At 46.7% G+C, this 17,168-nt stretch overlaps 1 protein-coding gene across 17 annotated transcripts in view; it reads left to right on the forward strand.

Moving 5' to 3' along the window:
- INPP4A (inositol polyphosphate-4-phosphatase type I A) overlaps positions 1–17,168 on the forward strand; it is a 108,829-nt gene that overhangs the window by 54,813 nt on the left and 36,848 nt on the right. For all 17 annotated transcript variants that reach the window (XM_074332328.1, XM_074332336.1, XM_074332335.1 and 14 more), the window contains 9 exons: positions 489–701; positions 1,257–1,301; positions 7,832–7,950; positions 10,109–10,225; positions 10,494–10,573; positions 12,053–12,164; positions 12,922–13,012; positions 13,499–13,646; positions 15,783–15,913. In XM_074332328.1, coding sequence (XP_074188429.1) covers positions 596–701; positions 1,257–1,301; positions 7,832–7,950; positions 10,109–10,225; positions 10,494–10,573; positions 12,053–12,164; positions 12,922–13,012; positions 13,499–13,646; positions 15,783–15,913 — 949 coding nt within the window. In that variant the 5' untranslated portion in view covers positions 489–595. The remainder of the gene's footprint in view (positions 1–488; positions 702–1,256; positions 1,302–7,831; positions 7,951–10,108; positions 10,226–10,493; positions 10,574–12,052; positions 12,165–12,921; positions 13,013–13,498; positions 13,647–15,782; positions 15,914–17,168) is intronic.

Here is a 17,168-nt window from a genome sequence, read left to right on the forward strand (position 1 = left end):
TTCTGGGAAGACAGAGAGCAAGGTTGGAGACGGGTGCCTTTGCCCCACTGGTGTCCCACCGTGCGGCAGCCATTGGGCGGCAAACCCTTTCATGCATCGAACAGGTTGTAGTGAATTGGTTTAAGATTCTGGGAGGTTCTATGAGACTCGCCAACGGAGAAGCATAATAAAGCAAACGGAACTCTCAGGAGCCGTGTTGTATGGTTACTTGTAAACTGCTACTTCATGTGTCGTGTCCTCGTTGGAGAGAACGAGGTTTCTGCACGGGGTCCCAGGCATGCCTCGTTGCTGTGTGTGAGGGCGTGCTGGGGACTGCAGAGGAAGAGGGGACCGAGGGGACCTGGACCTCCAGACTCTCCACCCCACTCCTCACCTGCTGGGAGCCTGGCTTCTTGGCCTCTGCCTGTCAGGTCATGTACTGTCCCTGAGAGCAGTGTCTCTGGGTCACCATCTCGTGCTTCTTACCAGTGTTTGTTCCTGTTTCTTAGGACTGCTGCCACCTTAGGGGACCAGGGCTCGGTGACCGCGCTTCCCGGGGACTCAGGAGCCTAGGGTCTGACCCAGGAACAGGAAGCACATCATCACCAATGACATCATGACAGCAAGAGAGCACAGCCCTCGCCATGGCGCCAGGGCCCGTGCGATGCAGCGGGCTTCCACCATCGACGTGGCGTCTGACATGCTTGGCCTCTCGCTGGCAGGTGAGGTGTGCACCAGGCTCCTGGTGTGTCCCACGCTGGAGCGTGCCTCCCAGATGAGCCCCTGTGACTGTCCCTGGCTTGAGGGCGCCCTGGAACCCACCTGTTGCCAGGTTTCCGGTTTGGGTGGACGTCTCCGAGGCTGACTGGCTGGTACATAACGCCGGAATGCCCCAGGGCCTGTGTGGCCAGTGCCCAGGCCACAGTAAAAACCCTGCCCGTTGTGGGTGGGCAGACCCAGGGAGGAGCGCGTGTGGTCTTGGGGTCTGAGACTTATTGGGAATCTCAAAACAAAATGTTTAGAAAACAAAGAAATCATCTCGTATAACAGTTTTGGAGGGAAAAATAGAGTGTTGGGTTTCCCTTCCTCCGCATTTTGTTGAGAAATAACGGACATACATCCCTGTATAAGTTTAAGGTGTATAGCATGATGGCTAGATTTGCATACATGTGAAATGACTACAAGTGGGTCAGGTTTTTTTGTTTTTTCATCATAAAATCTAAAAGCAGGGAAGCCTTTACTAAGAGTGACTTTTGTGGTATTTCTTTTTCATTCAGGAAACCTGCAAGATCCAGATGAACCCATTTTAGAATTCAGCTTAGGTAGGTGTCTTTTCATTTACTTATTTATTTATTTTTGTTTCAAAAATACATGTTGCTCGAAACCAAAAACATGACCACTGGCCCGAGTTCGTCTCAGAGAGCTTACTGCTGCGGCCACTGCTGCTGAAATGTGTCTGAGAAGGTGAAGCCAGAGGCTGGTGTGGCGTTCCTGTGGGTGGGGGTGGGGGAGACTGGGAGCTGCGTGCTTGGAGGGCTGCCAGTGACGAGGCCCTCAGAGCTGCGGAGATGGCCTCTCCTCCCCTCCTCCTGCCCTCTGGGAGGGGCCGGGAGGGGCAAGAAAACACGGCTGGGGGCCAGTGATGCCAGCCCCTGGCCACGAGGCCCTGTGAGGTTGATTCTGGCAACAGAGGTGATGACACCTGTGTGTTCTTTCTCGCAGGGAGCATCAGAGAGAGAGGCGTGAAAATAAATAGAATGTTCTAGCTTCAGGATCAGGAAGGATGGCATTACAGGGGCTTACCCAGGAGGTCAGAGCGCAGGGTGGGGCAGCGGGGATGCTTCTGTTCCGGAGCCCATGCTCTCTGGTGGTCCTCTCCCCTTCCCTCACCCCCTGGATGCTGATCAGCATGGTCGGTGGCCTGGCAGCGATGTCCAGTGGCACAGCTTGGGCTGTACTCCAGGTCATCTGACTCCCCAGGAGGTACTTCTTTTGTGTCCACAAAGGTCTAGTGAGCTTCTTGTTTTAAGTCAACATTGAGGTATAATTTATATGTGAAAGGTACCCATTTTCAGTGGAGCATTTAATGAGTCTCGATAAGCCTTCACATCCATACAACCACCACCACTGTCCGGGTGCAGAACCTTTCCATCACCCCAAAGGGTTCCCTGTGCCCTTTCCAGAGTGAGTCCTCACCTCACTCCCAGACAACCATTGGCCTGTTTCCTGCCACTACACATTAGGCCTCCCGAGTCTCTCATAAATGGAATCGTACAACGCACAGCTTTCTGGGTATGGCTTCTTTCACGTGCATCACGCTTCTGTACTTGTGTAGGTCAGTAGCTCATCCCCTTCCTTGCTGAGTGGTCGTCCATTGTGTGCATGGAGTTATTTTGTTCTCCTGCTGATGGACATGCAGATTGTATGTAAGTTATATGTGTACATATATATTTAATGAATATTATGTATATATAAAATTCTATATTTATATACTTAATGTATATACATTATAATTTATGTTCTCAAGAGAAGATGGTGTATCCATCAAACAAGAGCAGAATACTCTGAAGAATAAAAGAATAGTTGAAGAATATGAATAATCTTAGAACTTTAAAATGGGATAGGAAATTTTTAAAAAGTCAGTAAAGGTTGGAAGACGTTCAAGGGATTATCCCAGAACGTGAAATTTTAAAAGCAAAAGAGAAAATAGGGGAGAAATGGAAATGGAAAATTATAGAGCAAATTTGGGAGGTCCAACACTTAGAAGAGAAAATAGAAAAGAATGTGAGGGAGGAAATTACAAAGAAATAATACAAGGGGTCTCTCGGGACTGAAGAATGCACTTCTAGGCTAAAAAGCGCATACCACGCCCAGCATATTGAAAAAGACCCATAACAAGGCACATCCAGGTGAAATTTCAGAGCACTGGGAATAAATAAAGTGAAGATTCTGAAAACTTCCAACGAGGAAAAGAAAAGGTCATATTCAAGGACCGGGGCTAAAACTAGTGTGGAGATTCTCAGCAACACTGGAAACTTGAAGGCAGTGGGGCGACACCTTTAATATGAGTGGGAAATGCTTCCAACCTAGAGTGTTCTACTCAATCAGACTCTCAGTCAGATGTGAGGGGGAAGGAAACCTGCTTCAGCTACACTAAACTTCCCCCATATCCTCTCTCTGGAAGTCAGTGGAGGATGTGCTTCACCCAAAAGAGGGAATGAATTGAGGAAAAGGAAGACATGGGGTCCAGGAAACAGGATCCAAGACAGTAGAGAAGTGAAAGAACTCTCATGTGGCTCATAATGAATAATGTAGAATACGGATTTAACCAAAACAAAAACAACAACAACAAAAAAATTGAGCTAAACTGATTGAGCATAGATAGAGGATGAGAGTTGACATAACTGAGTTAAAAGTCTTCACCCCTATAATAGAAATCAGGATGTTTCTGAATGTGAGAAATCAAGACTAACGTGGTCAATATTAATTAGATACATGGAGGAAGAAACAGCTTAGAAAGGCGAGGGTGAATGTTACGTGAAATGAATTTTACCACAGTTTTTTTTTTTTTTTAAAGGTGATTGAATGGTCAAATATTTTGTCTTCACATAAAAATGAAAGTTTAAAATTAAAAAGTGCTTATTTTAAAATCTTTATTACAGAAAGTATTAGAGGTAAAGAAAACCCTGTGAGCTAGAGAATCACAGTTGGCATTTTGGTGTATATCCTTCCAGACATTTTTTTATACCCACACAGTGCTATATAGAAATTTTTAATGATTTTTGGTTGTGGAGGTGGTGGAATTATGTATAAAAATGTCCCCCTAGTGTACTTAACATGGTTTTTTCATGTAGCAAAATATCACTGGCATCTTTTCATTTTAGTAAATGTGGGATCTGCCTTACCGTGTTGGGTGCCCATGTGGAACCTATTGTGCGGCTGCCCATTCTACCTACTGGTGTACATTCAGGCTCTTTCCAGTTTGCCAGTGTAAACACCACTGCAGTGAACATACTTGAAAATAGATCTTTCATGTGTTTTGCTGATTATTTCCTTAGGATAAATTCTTGGATATAGAATTGCTGAGTCAAATGACACACACTTGAAATATAATGTACCAGTTTTACCTCAACAGCATTTACTCAGCTAGGATTATAGATGATCTGGTTGGAGAGATGAGGCATACATATCAGAGATGAATGGTTTCTGTGGAAATATGCCAAAGGAGGGATACAAGCAATACACGAAGGAGACATGACTGTGGCTTGCTGGAACTTTGGAAACTATGGAACTTTGAGCTAGGAATTAAACATTAGGTAAGATTTAGGTGGCCTGGGTTGGGGAAAAGGCCAGGAGACAATGTCACTTATGGGAAGGTGTGTTCTGAAGGTGGCAGTTGGCCCATCAGGTGTTAAACTGATATTAATCTTCCCAGCCTGTGGCCACCTATTAGTGCTCAGTCTATCTGCCATCACTTGTGCTTGAAACACCCAAATATTCCAGCCTTATGTGGGTGTTAAGAACCCACAGCTGATGAAAGGGCAAGCCAAGAGAGACCAGACTGTGGGTCACTTAAGGACATAGCTTAAAAGGAGGGAAAGAAAGTGGAACAGTCAAATCCCTGATTCCTGTAGATATAGTAGAAGACATAGTAGAAGAAATAGAAGAGAACTTTAGAAAATGAAACCTTAAAGCTTCTAGAAGAAAACAAAGGATAACTCACAACCTCAGGGTAGGCAATGATTCCTTGGACAGAACACAAAAAGCACTAACTCTGTACTTTAGTTTGCTGTTGCTGCCACAACAAATTACCACAAATTTAGCACCTTAAAACAACACATATCTATTATCTTACAGTTCCGTTAGGTCAAAAATCCAATGGGCTCAGGTGGGTCTCTGCGCAGAGTGTTACAACACCAAAATCAATATCAACAGGTATGCATTCCTTTCTGGGGGCACTAGAGGAGAATCTGTTTCCATGCTCATTCTGATTGTTGGCAAAATTCAGTTCCTTGTGGTTTTAGGATTGTGGCCCCCATTTCTTTGCCAACTGCTAGTTGAGGCCGGTTCTCAGCTTTTAAAGGCCACTCCCATTTCTTGGCTCGTGGACCCCTCCCTCGATCTTCAGAGCCAGCAATGGCGAGTCGAGTGCCTTTCATGCTTTGAATCTCACGTCTTTTTCCATTGTCACATCTTTTTGACGTATGCTTCTACCTTCCTCTTCTACTTTTAAGAGCTCATATGATTAGATTACTGTGACGGGCCAGCCGCCACGAGTCGATCAGTACCTGAATGGGGGAGTGGGAATGAATAAAAGACACACACAAATGCTAATACGGCCGGTCTTCAGTCATGCTGAAGCCCTGAGTTTATTATCTCTAACCAATATATACAGTTTGAGTACGTGCAGTTAAACGAAGAAGATATGCATTATCTCAGCGAAAGTAAATCTTTTACTTTGACATAGAAGATACAAGGTCACTGAAACTCACAAAAGCAAATATCTCAAGGAGACAGAACCTACCAATTGTCCAGAAAGCCCTTAGTCTTCTGTGTCCGGGAACTGGCCGTTTCCACCACATTCCTCAGCAGCCGTTAGGCGCCTCTCAGATAAGGCAGAGACAATGTTATGGGGGCAGAAACCGAGCCAGTCTGCAAGGTTCAGGGTTGCAAGAAACCATGGCTCCCCACAGATTACAACCACCCAGGTAATCCAGAACAATTTCCCCATGTCAGGATTCCATCAGCTCAATCAAATCTATCCAGCCCTTTTGCCTGTGATATAAGATATTCTCAGGTTACAGAGACTAGGACATGGATACTTTTTTTTTTGGGGGGGGGGCGAGGGCCATTTTTCTGCTTACCATACCATAAAAGTAAAAATAAAATTTAAAAAAAATCTAAAAATATTTAAGAAAATGAGTATCTTTTCCCCACAGACTGGGAAAAAGATATTCACAACACATATATTTGACAAAGGGCAGATCCAGAATAAAATGCTTACAAATCAATTAAAAAGTCAGTGCAATTTAGAAATGAACAAAAGACTTGATTAGACCCTTGGTTAGACAGAAGAACTTGTAAAAATGAACAATAAGCACACAGTGGAAAGATGCTTCATGTCACAGAAATACAAATTAAAACACATCTATTACAACAACTAAAATAAACACTAACCTCATCAAGTGTTGATGGGAATGCAGAGCACCTGGAACTCATGGGCTTGTAAAATGGTGCAACCACTTAAGAAAACTGTTAGCTTCTTACAAAGTTAGCATGTCTTCTGCTGTAACCTAGCAATGTCACGCCTACGTGTTTATGCAAAACAAATGAATGCATGTTCACAAAAAGGCATGAACAAGAAGGTTTATAGCACTTTTATTTACAGTGGTTCAAAATGAAACAACCCAAATGTCTGTTAATAGTTGAATAGATAAATACATTTTAGTATATTCATACAATGGAATGTAGCTCATCAATTTTAAAAAGAAGAATGAATTATCAATACATATAACAATATAGATGAATCTCAAAAACATTCCATTTCTATGATGAATTCAAGAACAGACAAAAGTGATGGAAATCAGAAAGTGGTTTGGAGAGTTGACTGGGAAGTACAAAGGGGAACTTTCTAGTCAGATGGAAAAAGTTCTCTGTCTTGTTTTGGTGATGGTTACATGGGTTTCTATGATTGTCAAAACTCATTGAACTGAAAACCTAAGCTTTTTGTATCTTATATCCAATAAATAATGAAAATCCAAGGTTTATGAGATAAAAGATTAGAGAACTAAAATTAATTTTCAGAAGTAAAAATCAATTTCTAAATGTACATCACCAGGGAGCATTTAAAAATCAAATGAGAATGACGAGGACAGGACTAAGGACCTCTAAAAATCCTTTCCTCCATAAAGGTGATGAAAACACTGGCAAAAATGGTGAAAATCAGTTGTTTCAGAATTCTGGCAATTAAGCGAAGGCTCGCAGCACTCTCGGGAATGTTTCCGGCTCTCTGAAAAAGCTAGTGGTGTTGAACTTTGGTTTATGTTTCATCTATTCCAAGATGCATATTTGTTCATGTTTTACTATCTCTTTAATAAAAAAGTGTCCTATAATCAATAGCATATCATAGTCTAATGGCAGTGGGTCATTTTTTCTTTCACAGTGCATTTTGTAACCGATAGCATATTAGATTCAATGAAATACGGTCATTTCACTTCTGCGACAGAATTATCTGAATTTCAAAATGCTTAGTACAATAAATTTTTAAATGGGAACAGTTTTAGTTCTAAAAAGTAACATTCTTAATAATCTTGCATTTGATATGAGTCTTATAAAGAATAAATGAGCAATGACTCCCTTAAAAATATTTTTTTGTTGTTTATTTTGCCATAGAATTTTAGTTTGCTTCCAGTGTACAACTACACAGCGACATGGGGCACCATGGGCTTAGGGCCAGCGCTGCAACCACAGGACACAGGCAGGTGTAGCTGTGTTGTGATTTAGCTCAGTCCGTTAGAAGTTCAGTTAGTGCCTAGGGTCAAACGTTATGGTCAGACACCCTATGAGATTGTTGGCTCTGTGCTCCATTCCGTGGACACAGAAATCCCCCTTCAGCTCAGCCTTCCCCTGGCAGTGAGGGCACTGCTGTGGTGGGGATGGGGGAGGAGGGAAGGGGTGAGGACACTCTGTTTTTGGTTTAAAGAATCACCTCCCTGTGACAACTGACAGTGCGATCGTCTCATCCCTCTGAGTGTCATTTACCAGTTTTTTGGTCTTTGGGTGTGTTTGGAACAGAGAACTCACTAGAGCCTGGTTTTAAAGGATTTGTTTTTCTCCCGTCTGGGTTCCACAGCTTGCAGTGAACTGCACACTCCCTCGCTAGACCGGAAACCAAATAGCTTTGTAGCAGTGAGTGTGACCACCCCTCCTCAGGCCTTCTGGACGAAGCATGCGCAGACAGAGATCATTGAGGTGGGTGCTGCTGGCCCTGTGGCTCTGCCACAGGCTCGCGTGGTGTTTCTCAGCCCGCGGGAGGGCTGTTCAGGGACTTGAGTGCCTGCAGCTGCAGTTACATTTATGGGCTTTCAGTACATTGATATTTTGCACCACACTTACTCATCTGGGTGGCATTTCTGTTTGCCATGTCCTTTATAATTATTGATTAGCTATTGGCTGGTTATTTTTCAACAGTGATCCTATAAGATTGATCGCCTTTTAAGAGGTGACCTAATTCTCCCTTGTCATTTCCAATTGGCTGCTACTTTTGGAGAATTGTGCTCGTTAAACAAGGTTTAGAGAGTAACTGTTAACCAGTCCTCTGCCTGGACATACCCCTATTTTTATCGGTTTTTATATCCTTTTGTGTGTTATATATTTACTTTTTCATTAAATTGAATGATATGCATTCACCATGGGAATTTTATAAAAGCCTTTTAGATCATTGAGTCCATTATGTTAGTTGTGAAAGTAAGCATAGGAATTGCTGATGTGAGACTCCGTAGGGTTCTGTTGGTGATGCGAGCATCTGTGGGTTATCCCCTCCCTGGCCGTCTCCAGCAGACTTATATGGTACTTCTCTTTGTCCCCAGTTTTTCATTTTGGAAGATAGACCCTTTTCATTGTATTGTAAACTTATTTCCAAGTTCCTGTCAACAACCTGTTTTGTGAGCGTTTGTTGAGCGCTGCCTACACGTGAAGCACAGTCCTGGGTGCTGTGGATGACAGAGACCACTGAGGCCATTCTGTGGGTGGGGAGGCAGAAATGAGTGTGGCCATGTCCGTGCCCAGTAGAGTGTGGGGCATGTTGAGAGATGAGGACAGCACCAGGAGGACGGATAGGGTCCCAGCCAGCTCTGTGGATTGGAGGCGGCGTCCTAGGGCTGCTTAGTGAAATTCTGGCTCTGTAGGTCTGGGGTGGGGGCAGGAACTCTGAATTTCTCCCAGGCTGCCAGATGATGCCCACGCTGCCAGTTTGGGGACCACATGTTTCCAAGTATGCCAGAGTTAGGTGCTAGTGATCCACAGGCACGGCAACCAGAAGGCATCGTGTGATTTGGAGAATAACATTAGCTCGTTCGGTGTGTGCAAAAGGCACAGGTGGGAGAGCAAGGAAGATGGTTTGAACGTCAGGCCGGGCATTTGCAGCAGGCCAGTGCCGGCTTTTACACGGGGTCACCTGGCCAGAGGTGTTTCAGGGCGCTCCTAACTTGGACATTCATTTGAGGGAGTGACATGGCAGCTGACTGGCAGTGGGAAGGTGGGGAAAGAAGGGGTGCCTGTGAGAATGGACTTGTGGAAAGGGTTCATCAGCCCTGGGTGGCTGAGAACAATGGAGGAGGAGGTACCAGAGCGGATGCCCAGGTTTGTAGCTTCCTTGGAAAGAGTCAGAGACACTGAACCAAGGATGGATGGAGCGAGAGGCTGGCTGGGCTGGGAGATGTGAGAGGCCAGGTCTGGGGCTGAGAGGGTTCACAGCCGGAGGCATGGACCTCACCACAGATACAGACGGGAACCGTTAACCATTTGTGATAATTGCCTGCTGCCTGAGAAAGAAAATGTAATATCATGGGGCTTTGGGGGGCGAGGCGAGGCTGCCAGGAAATAGCCTCCTGTGATCTAGAAACTAGCAGCTAGTCCTTAGAAAAGGGGCAGCCTTAAAGGCCAGGCCTCAATTATTCTAAACCACAGGATTCTAGAAATAAGAAACGACTTAAGCCATTCATTTCCTCTTACATCCGCCTTTGCTCGTCTTACATGAATAGCCCAAAGTAGTAGGTCCAAATCCCGTAGGTCCTAAAGTTGTACGACTAAGAATAATGTGGACAGTCGACCCGTTTCCTTTTTAGGAAACCCCTCCTACTAAGTGAGAATCCCGTCAAAGGAGCCCTGGGCACAGCTTGTGCAGTGGCCCTTTCATTGTGTCTGGATCTGAAGGGTCTGGCAGACTGTTCTGCCCTTTTCGGAAAGCAGATTTTTGGTTGTATGCATCCATGTAAGCTGCCACGAGCATTTGTGTTGCTCCAAGTTGCTAAGAATGTTAGTTTCTTGTTCTAGAAAGCATTGCTGTATTTTAAGAGCAATTACTGTAAAAATCTTACTCTGTGTTCTGATGATTTTTTTTCCATTCTAGGGAACCAACAATCCTATATTTTTAAGCAGTATTGCCTTCTTCCAAGACTCCCTTATCAATCAAATGACTCAAATCAAACTCTCCGTGTATGATGTCAAAGACAGATCTCAGGGAACAGTTAAGTAACACATTGTGGTTCGTGGGGTTTTCTTCTCTTCTTTTCAGTTCTGTAGTCATTTCAGTGAAAGGGGAACGTTACTACTGGCTTGCAAAGTAGCTGATGTCTTGCGGATTTGTCCTCGGGAGTTTCTTTCCGAGCTTCCCTCCTGGGCTCCTGCGATAAGGATCTGAGTGTTGTGGGAAGCGGTCAGCCAGACTCCCCGGGACCTGGTCACTGGAGCAGGGGCAGGACAAGGGCCTCAGGCTGTGTCTCCCTCTTCCTCAGATGTATTTGCTGGGCTCTGGGACGTTTATTGTCAGGGATCTGCTCCAGGACAGGCACCATCGGCTGCATTTAACACTCAGGTTGGTGTTTCATTTTGTTCCTTTGACAGGGTCTGGAGTTAGGAGGTCCAGGGATTGATGGGGGGGGGTATGGGGGGGCATTTCCTGCCTCCTCCCAGAGTCTGGTCTCTGCGGGGAGTGGCTGTCCACTGAGGCCCGTGACAGGACCCGTCAGGGGTGGGCATGTGTGGCATGTGTGCTGGACTCAGACCAGAAGGAAAACGCAGCTGCATATCTCACGACACTGTTTGCCTAGTACCTGCCCCTCCCCAGTAGACGTCAGTTCCCAGAGAGCAGGGGGTCATTGCTGTGTCCTTAGCATGTAGAACAGTGCCTGGCACTTGATAAATATTTGTGGGACGAAAGGGGGGAGGCAGGGAAGGAGGCAACGAGGGAGGCAGGGAGATGGAAGATGAAAGTGTCAAGATGGCAACCCTTCCCAAATTCATTTTATGGTCAATTCCTACCCATACCCTGACATGGCATTCTTTTTATTCAAAATAATGTAAACATTGGGAAAATAGTCCAAAATAGCCAAGAAAATGTTGGCCGAGAAGACGAACCCCTACTAGATGGTGCAGCACCCTGCCCCTCTGGAGCTGAGTGTTGTGGGTGTTGGACAGGATGGGAGTCCTGCAGCCTCCTTGGTCTGCACGGAGAACCTGACTCTGCACAGAGCAAGGGCCTCAGAGAAAGGGAGAGGGCTGTTAGAGAAAGTATCCGGGTGGCTCACGTGCCAGAAGTAATTCCAATGGCGCTGGGGTTACACGTCAGAAGTGGGCATCATCCTTTTCAAGAGGGGCTAAAAGATCACTGTTGAACAGACCATATAGGGAAAAGGACTTTTCTAGGCAGGAGAACAATAAGAGAAAGTCACAAAGGAAATTGGCCATTGAAGTGACCACATGAAAATGTAGAACCTGGCTAAGTCAGACACCTTAAGTAAAAAGCCTGGAGTTTCCCTGAGCGATCAGAGGGGCCCAGGCAGCCGGTAGCCCCCCGAGGGGCCGTGGTGGGGTGAGGCTGACTAGGGCTGGAGTGGCATCAGCTGGATTGTATTAGGATTCAGAGGCTTTGGGAAGCGGCTGGGTGACCTCAGCCTACTTCGGGTCCAGGCCTAGGCCTTGGGGCTAATCAGAGCTTGAGGATGGGGTGGGAAGGAACAGAAAGGGGTCCCCTGCCAGAAGATGCTCTCCAGCCCCAACTCCTGATGTGTCCCTTTTGCTCTCTGGGGCAGGGGTCAGCCCAGGGGACTGAGCATTGGCTCCTGCCCTTGGCTTCACCAGGCATGTGCACAGTTCTCCGTGGAGCTTTGTGCCCCGCTCCGTGCCCCCTGTGTACCCCCCTGCAGCCTGGGCCTACCGCATATGCCACCCGTCCGTCCAGCCTGGCTGATCCTGGCACGCCCAGGACCCCTCAGTGACCAAGGGTGGCTGAGCTTTAAGCCGAGAATGAAGCGTTGTCACGATGCCACTCCCCAGAACATGTTGCTCGTTGCAGGTCTGCAGAGAGCGACCGCGTGGGTAACATCACCGTGATCGGCTGGCAGATGGAGGAGAAGTCGGATCAGCAGCCTCCTGTGACCCGGTCTCTGGACACTGTCAATGGGAGGGTGAGCACACCACCTTCCTCCTCTCCATGAGAAGGAGTAAGATGGACTTTGCCTCTGCACCCAAGGGAGGAAAAGGCAGGGCTGCTGCTTGATGCTGCTCTCAGAGTATGGGCCAGTCCCCCCAGGTGCTTCTCCAAGTACAGAGAAGGGGGCTTCCCCAAGTGCTGCTGTAGTCAGGAGCGGGGAGAGAGGTGGCTGGTGCGGGTGCGGGATGAGACCCAGATTGTCTGATATTTTGTTAGAATCTTCCTCTCGCAGACACTCATGGGCTCACTGTCAACCTCATGCACTCACACATCCTGTCTGCACACTCTCTCCATCTCCCCCACTCTCTTTCTCTCTCACATTCTCTCATGCTCTCAAACTAGAATTCTAATTTGAGAGCCCAAACACTGGTAAGGAGTCATTGTCGTAAAATACAGAGATACCCATTTTACCCTGAATAAGCCTAGGACATCAGCAGTGGAAATACTCCTGGGCAGCCTTTGCCCTTCTGTTTCATTTTACACGTCAAAACACAAGGTTAAGTGACTCAGCCAAATGGCATGCGTTTCTAGAAAATTGTGTGTGTGTGGAACAGGTTCAATGTACTGGGAGGTGGATTCACTTGTGGCTCGGGTGGTGTATTGTCTGTAGTGTTGGTGTAGGTATGAATCTTGAGAGTTCTTTTATGGCGTCTGCGGGCTGCCACTTCCCCTGAGTGCTCTGGGCCCATCCGAGTCTCACTCTCCTTGTGCTTTTCTGTACACGTCACCAGATGGTCCTGCCCGTCGATGAGAGCTTGACCGAGGCGTTGGGACTCCGGTCCAAACATGCTTCATTGCGGAAAGACACTTTACTGAAATCGGGTAAACGCTTCCTCCGAGGGTACTCTTGCCACTCTTGTGAGTGTCCACTTGGGCCCATGGTCACCCTTTCCTCTCCACCCGCCACGATTGTCACGGCCATGTGCCCCACTTGTCACCTCTGTGCTGTGTATCCACGTGCCGTTGTTTTTGCCAGTGCATAAAGAGTCGGTGATACCCTGAGGAAGGGCCATCTCCTTCGCTTCACGCTTTCTTGTTTGCATTGGGGTTAAGGACTGCCCACGTCACTGCCCCAGCCCTTCCACTTGGGAGTTACATGTTCTGGGACAAGAAAATAGCAGGTCGCAGGGGAAGAGTGTCAGGCCCAGTCACCTTGTGGGTTTGGGTTTACGTATGTAAGTCCCTAGAGATGGGCAGGAAGAGGACGTGAGGGTGTCAGCACCATTGAGGGCCTGGGGAGGAAGCCCCCCGTGCAGGTCTTCACCTGCCCGCCGCTTGCTCACATGGCTTCCCACCATCTCACCTCAGTATTTGGTGGCGCCATCTGCCGCATGTACCGGTTTCCCACCACCGACGGCAACCACCTGCGGATCCTGGAGCAGATGGCAGAGAGCGTGCTCTCCCTGCACGTACCCCGGCAGTTCGTGAAGCTCCTTCTGGAGGAAGATGCGGCCAGGTGAGGCCAGGAAGAGTGGCCGACCACCCACCAGGCCCACGTCACATGCCCCTTCCCTTCTGGAAAGCTCTGGAAAGATGTGGTGGACAGAGCACCAGGCGGCAAGCCCAGCCTCCACCACTTGCCTGCTCTGTGGCCTGGGTTTGCCAGAGCCTCAGTTTGCTCATCTGTGTCCTGGGTTTCCCGTGTGACGACAGCGTCACAGATAATGTGCCTGGAGCACCAGACACATTCCCAGCACTAGGTCCCCGTTCCCTGCCCTTTTCCTTTCCTTTTCTCTCATTCAGGCTCAGAAAGTTAGAAATAGCTGGGCATTCTTTGGTTATGTCAGTCTGGCCTGCAGTTTCCGCGCGTAGGACCACAGCGGTATAAGCTCCTGGAGGCCAAGTGGGACCCGTTGGGGTGTCCCCTCAGCTCAGGGCGTGTGTTATTGGTCCTACAGCAGGGGGGTGGTTGGGGCACTGTAGGTACACTGTCATTTCTACTCCTTGTCGTAGAATGACATTAATTATAAATACAATGTTAACAGAAACATGAAAGAAAACAATGCAGCCAGAATCCTACAGCTATTTAAAATATTTGTTTATCTCGAAAGAAATTGAAACTTAGAGAAAAATGGCAAGAATAATGTAAAGAATTGCTTTCTGTCTATATGTATATATTTTATATGTACTTTAATTTAAAATTTTCTCCTTTTGGCTTTTCCATACCTCTATCTATGTACATAGCAACCATCTACTTTTCCATATAGCTTCACTTTGCTTGTTCTAATTTTTAGTTAGGACATAATTGCCCATTATTTGTACTATGTATGTAGTTGTATGTACTATAACTTTAAAGGCTTCATTGAACAGCGCTTTGGTCTTGAGGGTTGTGTTGTTTTTCACCCCAACCCCATGGCAGGCATTGTGTTCAGTGCGGGGGCTTCTGACGAGTAAGAGATCTTGGGAGATAGTCACGGACAGAGAACTGGGGGCCACACAGGGGCCCCCGATGTGTCAGCAGATGTGTATGGGGTGGTGAAGAGGGTGGGCCCGGCAGACCTCTGTGAGACTGTGCCAATAAGCTGACGCCGGAGCATAAGAAGGAGCCCCATGGGACATGGCAGAGATTCAGAGAGAGGGGCCATGGGCGGGGCCACGGGCGGGGCCACAGGGGCGGGGCCGTACAGCCGTATGGGCTGCTGTGCACGGCAGGAGCCGACCTCAGGCCAGGCCCTTGGGCCCTGGTGAGTGAGGACGCCTCGGTCTTCTCTTACATTAAGTTTGCTAATTTAATGGGAATAAAATGGTACAACTTTTTAAAAGCTTCAGACACTTTAGTAGATTCCTAAACTCTTTTCTAAAATTAGCTTTTTTACTTCCTCAAAGGAACATGTGCATAGTCTAAAAAGGTCAAATAGTGCCCGTGGCTTTTAACAAAAGACCTATGTCCTGGGGCCCTCGACTTTCTGATCCCAGAAACAATTACTGTTAGCTGTTGTAGTCTTGACAGCTGTATTTCTAAATATATATGCAGTGTACTCTTAATCAGTTTCAGGAATTAGCTACTAAATACCTATGAAAAGAGGATTTTAGGTCTTTTATACTTTCCCATTCTCCAGTTTCCTAAGAAAAACTTTTTAAAAATCCATCTTGTGTGTTTGTTATTCTGATTGTGTAGCTATTATTTGCTGCTGAGCTAAAAGAGGTTCAGCTTTTATTTTTCTGGAGATAACAAGTCATAGCAGTTGCTTGCAGGCCTCCAGTCGCACGTTGGTCTGTTCTGCCCAGATCCAGATGGGCTGTAGTTGGAGCCTTCGCCTGTGTGATCGGTGATACATGCCAGGGTGCCAGGGGGCCGCCCCCTCTCTCCTCATCCACTTAGTTTTTCTCGATCATTTGACTCTGTTTCTGTACAGAGCTTCTCTGTGCAGAGCTTCTCTGTGCACTTGCCACATGGTTGGTGGTCTGCCTTTCATACGGCCGTTCCTCCTAAAGGGCTCTGCCCTCTGGACTTACTGAGTAGCCTGTGCTTTCCCTGGGCATCAGCAATTCACCCACATACACTTTGTTCTCCTGGTTGGTACGGATTCCGGTGCCTCCTCAGGGAGGGGAGCTGGCCCCACGGCCTGACGTGCACGTGTCTTGCTTGCAGAGTGTGTGAGCTGGAGGAGTTGGGGGAGCTGTCCCCTTGCTGGGAGAGCCTCCGGCGCCAGATCGTCACTCAGTACCAGACCATCATCCTCACGTACCAGGAGAACCTGACTGACCTCCATCAGTACAAAGGTGGGTACCAGGTCTCGTCCTCCACGTGGCACGCATGCTCCCCTTTTTCCCACCTGAATATCTGGAGCTCAGGTTTGCTCAGACATTCTCACTGACAGACACGCTAATGGATTTTTAAAAATAAATTCTCATGTAGGTGTGAATTCTTTAAAATTTGGATTTTTTAGATCTTAATTAAGGAGACAGATCTATGAATTGCATTGAAAATTCCTCCTATGGTGTCATGTGCCTGTGGGATGAAATTTAGGAGAGACCAAATCACAGGCTATTCGTGTTATTCTTCCCCTTGGTCTAGCATCTGTCAGTGAAATGACCAAAATGATGTAGGCTGTTTGCCGTGAGACAAAGCAGTTTTCTAGATTCCCCAGTTTAAATATTCACTGATACTTACATTGAACAAATAAATTGTCTGACTGGAGCTCTCCGTTTTAAGGCTCAAAAAGGAAAGTGAAATGCAGACACCTCACCTTTTCTTCTTGAAAGATGTCTTTTGATTTTCAGACCACTCTCAGGGACGATTTAGAAGACTATTCTCTTTTTATTCCAAACGGAATGGGTTCTTTGGCTTTTCATTACTTTATTCTCTATCTTTAGATTCTTCGCTCCTCCCCGTTCTCCATAATGAAATTTCTGGGTTTAAAGAAAGTCCTTCATGTAGCTTTGACACAGAATGTGTGAACATATCCAGGAACATGGCTGAGAAGAAGCCACATATGGGAGGGGAGACAACAAGATGGTGGTGCCTGGGTTTGGATCTGAAGACTGGGCGTGTGTGTGTCTAGGAGAAGTGGCAGCATTTGCCTGAAGGAACTTAGGACCAACCATGCTGAAGACCTGTTCCCCGGGAAAGTCTGACATCCACACAGCTTTGAGTTTTCTAGAGCAGAGCTCTCAAATGTCACTGTGTGTCTGACTTCCCGGGGGACTTGTTAATAGCAGATCTGGGATTTGGGAATTCTAATAGGCCCCGGGCTGCCAGTGCTGCGGGTCCCTGGGCCACCCCGGAAGTGTCTAGTGAAGTCTTTCCTGTGACAAAGTGCAGAACACACAATGGTTGGCCTGTATTTTGTGTACTGGCAAAATTGACCTCTTTTCACTAGAAGCAATGTTTATTTCTCCTGCCCTTCTGATTGTCAGTGTAATTTGTAGTCCCTTTCTTTTGTAGCCATGGAGTTCGTCACTTAAATAGTAACAGATTCTGACTATAGAAATAGGTGGTGGATATTTGTTAGAAAAGTTGGTCCAGTCTCCTTCA

The sequence above is a fragment of the Rhinolophus sinicus genome, linkage group LG05 (assembly GCF_036562045.2).
Source record: "Rhinolophus sinicus isolate RSC01 linkage group LG05, ASM3656204v1, whole genome shotgun sequence".
Classification (NCBI taxonomy): domain Eukaryota; kingdom Metazoa; phylum Chordata; class Mammalia; order Chiroptera; family Rhinolophidae; genus Rhinolophus; species Rhinolophus sinicus.